This window comes from Macaca mulatta, chromosome 1 (assembly GCF_049350105.2).
Source record: "Macaca mulatta isolate MMU2019108-1 chromosome 1, T2T-MMU8v2.0, whole genome shotgun sequence".
NCBI classification, from domain to species: Eukaryota; Metazoa; Chordata; class Mammalia; order Primates; family Cercopithecidae; genus Macaca; species Macaca mulatta.
Window position 1 is genome coordinate 129,671,488 of NC_133406.1, and position 4,994 is coordinate 129,676,481.

A 4,994-nucleotide genomic window follows, 5' to 3' on the forward strand; every position below is an offset into this window, starting at 1 on the left:
CTCCTAAGTGGTGGGGCAGAGCCTCATACCAGGTCCTTATCCTCAAGACAGTTCTCCTTTCTCTCTGTTTTAATGATTAACGTTTACTACTAATGGGGCAGGTGGAGCCGCCTGCACAGCACATCTCTATAGACCACGGAATATGCTGTTTGACCTTGGCACTGTCTGCCACCTCCACACCATCAGACCCTCATCAAACACCCTCCTATCTGTCACTCGACCTGGGGGTGGAGATGACAAAGAGGCACCTAGGAGGCGGGGAGAAGGGAAATGGCCTGGGTCCCAGAAAAGGAAGTTAATTATTTGGCCAGAGAAGCTCTCCCTAATCCCACAAGCTTGTTGCCGCTGACCTCCAGAGAATTTCCTGATAAGGGTGACTCTAGCCTTGGCTAGAACCATGGAAGTGGTTCCCAAACCTTGCCCAAAGCTCACTGAAGGTACTCGTTCCGCTAAGAAAGCGGGACTGATTCATACCTGGAAGATAATCAGCAGGGAGCACCACCTGCGATCCAAGACCCCATGGGAGAAAATGGTGCTTCAAAGACACAAGATGAGCACAGAGCTGGAGTCCCCCACTGACAGCCATCCAGCTGCCAAGCAGTTCAGGAAAGGCCCCCAAATCATTATGCGAATCACTGTGAAGGGATAGCTACATTTCTCCAGGGCTTACCATGTACAGACCAGGATTTGAGCTCGGGTGGACTGATTCTATTCTCAGATTCCATCCTGCCTCCCAGCCATCCTACTGCTCACTAAGCCTTGCACAGCAGGCTGGCATCTGGCATGCTTGGCAGTGGGCACATCCTTCCTCATTCCACAGCTGAGGAAGCAGTAGCTCCATGAAATGAGGCTGTTTGCAATAGCCACACACTCCTGAGAGGTAGAATGGGTACTCCACCAGTGCTGACCAACCAGACTTCAGCTCATCACTCGACACATGGCACCTGAACTGAGAAAAGGGGTCATGGGGTGGAAAGAGCTCTGGGCCCCTGACAATTCTGTGGCCCTGGCCTACAGCTCCCCACAAGGCTCGGCTCCCATATAGGGACTCCATGGTCTATCGGGAAAGGCCCTGGGCCAGAAGGCTGTGGCCAGGTTTAGGTCAGGACTCCGTAGCACTAGTTATGTGACCTTGGGAAGTCACTTTGTCCCTGTGATTTGCTTTCCCCATCTGCAAAACAGAGATAACATCTAATCTCCCATGATTATTGTCATCTAATGAGGTAAGTGAATGTGGAATCACTTTGAGAAGACTACAACACTACACTGCAGGTTAGCCTTGTCCCTGTAAAGCAAACCTCTCCAAGGCTATGACCACTACAGATTTTGCCTGAAGCTAAGTCTCTTACTTCTCTCCCATTCCAACCCCGAGCCTGCCTGGCTTCGGTTGAAATTGAAGCTAGAATGAACCTGAGGAAAGAAATATTAGTCTATGTGTATAGATGTCCAAGCCCACTGGGCATGATTTCCTAACCCCAGCTCCAGCGCGCGCACACACACACACAAACACACACACACAATTATTTACTTCCTTCCCACCTAAAATGATTTCTCAGAATGAAATTACTCCCTATGGACACCTTGGGCCCAGGCTAAAAACCTTCCAATTGCCGGTAGTTTCTAAAGTGCTTGTTATGTGGGAAAGTTGACAAAAAACAACAATAGCTATAATATAGTGATCTTTCTTTCCACCAAGCATTCTACACATGTTATCTCATTTGAGGTACCTTCAAAACAACTCTAGGAGGTATTTCCAGGCGAGGGGTCATTTAGAGGACACTGTCGATTGGCCAGCCCAGCCTCTTGTTTTTCCTTTCCAAACGAATCCCCACTGGGTCCACAGGTCTGGTTCCATCCTTCACCACTGGGTCCAGGAGCAGGGGTGGAGGTGACGCAAAAGGGTTGAATTCCAGATATATTTTGAAGACTTGCAGACATGACCAAAAGGATGTGTGAAGGACTGGCTGTTGCTGTGAGAGGAAGAGAGGCATTACGAATGAGATTGGGCATGGAGACGTGTTTGGGTAGACAGAAGGCTTCATGCAAATACAAGATCATACTTTTTATTATTAAAGAATGTTAACTTCCTCTTTTAGCATGGCCCCTCTGCCATCACATATGAAGACCATCCTTTGCTGGGGAGAATCTCTCCCTCTTTGCCAGGATCCTTTTTTTTTTGGCAATTTCTCCTAGTTATTAGTTTATGCAAACTCAGGGGTTCAAAATGATTTCAAGGGAAGCATGTTGCCAAAATAACCATGATGTTCCTTCCCAAGCTACAAATAAGTCATTGATTAGCCCACTGGTATGCCTTACCTCAATAAACAAGGGCCAGTTGTATTCTGCCCTGGATCCTGTATAATGAACTTCTTCTTCTCCATAGCTCACAGGAGGCAGCAAAGGCTGAGGATCTTCATGCTTCTTCCCTGGCTCCCCTAGAATGGATGTGTGTGGCTGGAAAGAAATGGAGGTTGCGCTGGTCAATTTTGATAACTCAGATGAAATCCAAGAAGAGCCAGGCTATGCCACAGACTTCGACTCAACCAGCCCAAAAGGCCGGCCTGGGGGCAGCTCCTTCTCCAACTGGAAGATCCTCATCAGCGACAGCACCAACCATGAGACGGCCTTCTCCAAGCTTCCGGGAGACTATGCTGACCCCCCAGGGCCTGAGCCAGTGGTCCTGAATGAAGGAAACCAGCGGGTGATCATTAACATTGCTGGGCTGAGATTTGAGACCCAGCTCAGAACCCTCAGTCAATTCCCAGAGACTCTCCTGGGAGACCGGGAGAAAAGGATGCAGTTCTTTGACTCCATGAGAAATGAGTATTTCTTTGATCGGAACCGGCCCAGTTTTGATGGAATCCTATATTATTACCAATCTGGTGGGAAAATTCGGCGCCCAGCCAATGTTCCTATTGATATCTTTGCTGATGAAATCTCTTTCTATGAGCTGGGTAGTGAGGCCATGGACCAGTTCCGGGAGGATGAAGGCTTCATCAAAGACCCTGAAACACTGCTACCCACCAATGACATCCACCGTCAGTTCTGGCTCCTCTTTGAATACCCTGAGAGCTCCAGTGCTGCCCGTAGTGTGGCCGTGGTCTCAGTGTTGGTTGTGGTCATCTCCATCACCATCTTCTGCCTGGAGACACTGCCAGAGTTCCGGGAGGATAGGGAGCTGAAGGTGGTCAGAGACCCCAATCTCAACATGAGCAAGACAGTCCTCTCCCAGACCATGTTCACTGACCCTTTCTTCATGGTGGAGTCTACCTGTATCATGTGGTTCACCTTTGAGCTGGTGCTCCGGTTTGTGGTCTGCCCCAGCAAGACTGACTTCTTCAGGAACATCATGAACATCATTGACATTATTTCCATTATCCCCTACTTTGCAACTGTCATCACAGAGCTTGCCCAGGAGACAGAGCCGAGTGCCCAACAGAACATGTCCCTGGCCATCCTGAGGATCATCCGCCTGGTGAGGGTCTTCCGCATCTTCAAGCTCTCCCGCCACTCCAAGGGGCTGCAGATCCTTGGGCAAACACTGAAGGCATCCATGCGGGAGTTGGGGTTGCTCATCTTCTTCCTCTTCATTGGAGTCATCCTCTTCTCCAGCGCAGTCTACTTTGCTGAGGTGGATGAGCCAGAGTCCCATTTCTCTAGCATTCCTGATGGCTTCTGGTGGGCAGTAGTCACCATGACAACTGTAGGTTATGGGGACATGTGCCCGACCACCCCAGGGGGGAAGATTGTGGGCACTCTGTGCGCCATTGCAGGGGTCCTCACCATTGCCCTCCCTGTGCCTGTCATTGTCTCCAACTTCAATTACTTCTACCATCGGGAGACTGAGAACGAGGAAAAGCAGAACATCCCAAGTGAAATTGAAAGAATCCTCAACGGTGTAGGCTCAAGAATGGGCAGCACAGACTCTCTTAGTAAGACCAATGGTGGCTGTTCCACAGAGAAGTCCAGGAAGTGATCAGTCCAGGGCTTCTTGGGTCCATCCTGTCTCTCTTCTCTCTTCTCTCTCCCTCACTTTTTCCCCTCTTCTTTCTCTCCCTTCCTTCTGCCTTCCCTTCCTCCCTTCATTCCTTCCTCTTTCCCACTCCCTTCTCTCACTTCATCTTTCCAAAGACCAAAATGTATCTTTTGTGATCAATAAGTATCTCTGACTACAAGCTATTTTAATAAGCCCATACTTCTACTGTATTTTCTAAATTGTTTATTTTCAATACGTTATAGAAAGATTTGGGTCTCTTTTCCTATGAAGAGATAGTTCAAGTCCCCAGACCAGAAATATTGGTATCACCTGGGAGCATGAAAATGCAGAATCTAGGCCTACTCTGACTTACTGAATCAGAATCTGCAGTTTAACAAGATCCCAAGTGATTCATTTGCACATTAAAGATTAAAAAGCACTGGTTTTGGTCTTCCTACGAGGAAGCATATGAAAAGACCAAGCGTTGCTGTAAGCAAAGAGGAAGAGCTCAGACTTATTTAATTACAATAATAATCATACCTTGTACTTGTGTAGCACTGCATAAATTTTCCAAAACACTTTCACCCACATTATCTCACTGCATCTTAGAATAATCAGTAAAGCAGATTTGATTATTATTCGATTTGATTATTATTCCCACGTTATAGGTGAACAAACCAGGGGAGAGCAACTTACCTAAGGTCACCCAGAAACAGTGACAGAGTCCACCAAACTCTCAGAACAAGGGAGTAGAATTGGGATTCCCCAAAGGACAGGGAAAGAAACCTCCACTCTGTCCCTCCCCCATCTACCCGGTCAAATAAGAAGGCCTTGTGCTGTCCTCAGTCCCAGCACCCAACACGTGGCCACTCAAAGACATTTCAACACCAGAACAATGCCTCTGGGTCACAGACCACTGCAGCTCCACTCCACAAAACTCCCAACACACAGTCCTGGCTGTGTCTGTCAGGGTTCTCCAGAGAAATGGAACCAATAGGGTGTGTGTGTGTGTGTGTGT

At 48.2% G+C, this 4,994-nt stretch overlaps 1 protein-coding gene across 1 annotated transcript; it reads left to right on the forward strand.

Annotated features, from left to right (window-relative positions):
• The first annotated feature begins 2,048 nt into the window (after positions 1–2,048).
• KCNA10 (potassium voltage-gated channel subfamily A member 10) lies at positions 2,049–4,273 on the forward strand. Its single transcript, XM_001101275.4, has one exon. The coding sequence runs from the start codon at positions 2,441–2,443 to the stop codon at positions 3,974–3,976; it is 1,536 nt and encodes a 511-aa protein (XP_001101275.2). The 5' UTR covers positions 2,049–2,440; the 3' UTR covers positions 3,977–4,273.
• The last annotated feature ends 721 nt before the right edge of the window (positions 4,274–4,994 follow it).

Coding starts and splice junctions, on each gene's coding strand:
- KCNA10 (XM_001101275.4), top strand. CDS start 2,441: ATGGATGTGTGTGGCTGGAAAGAAATGGAGGTTGCGCTGGTCAATTTT.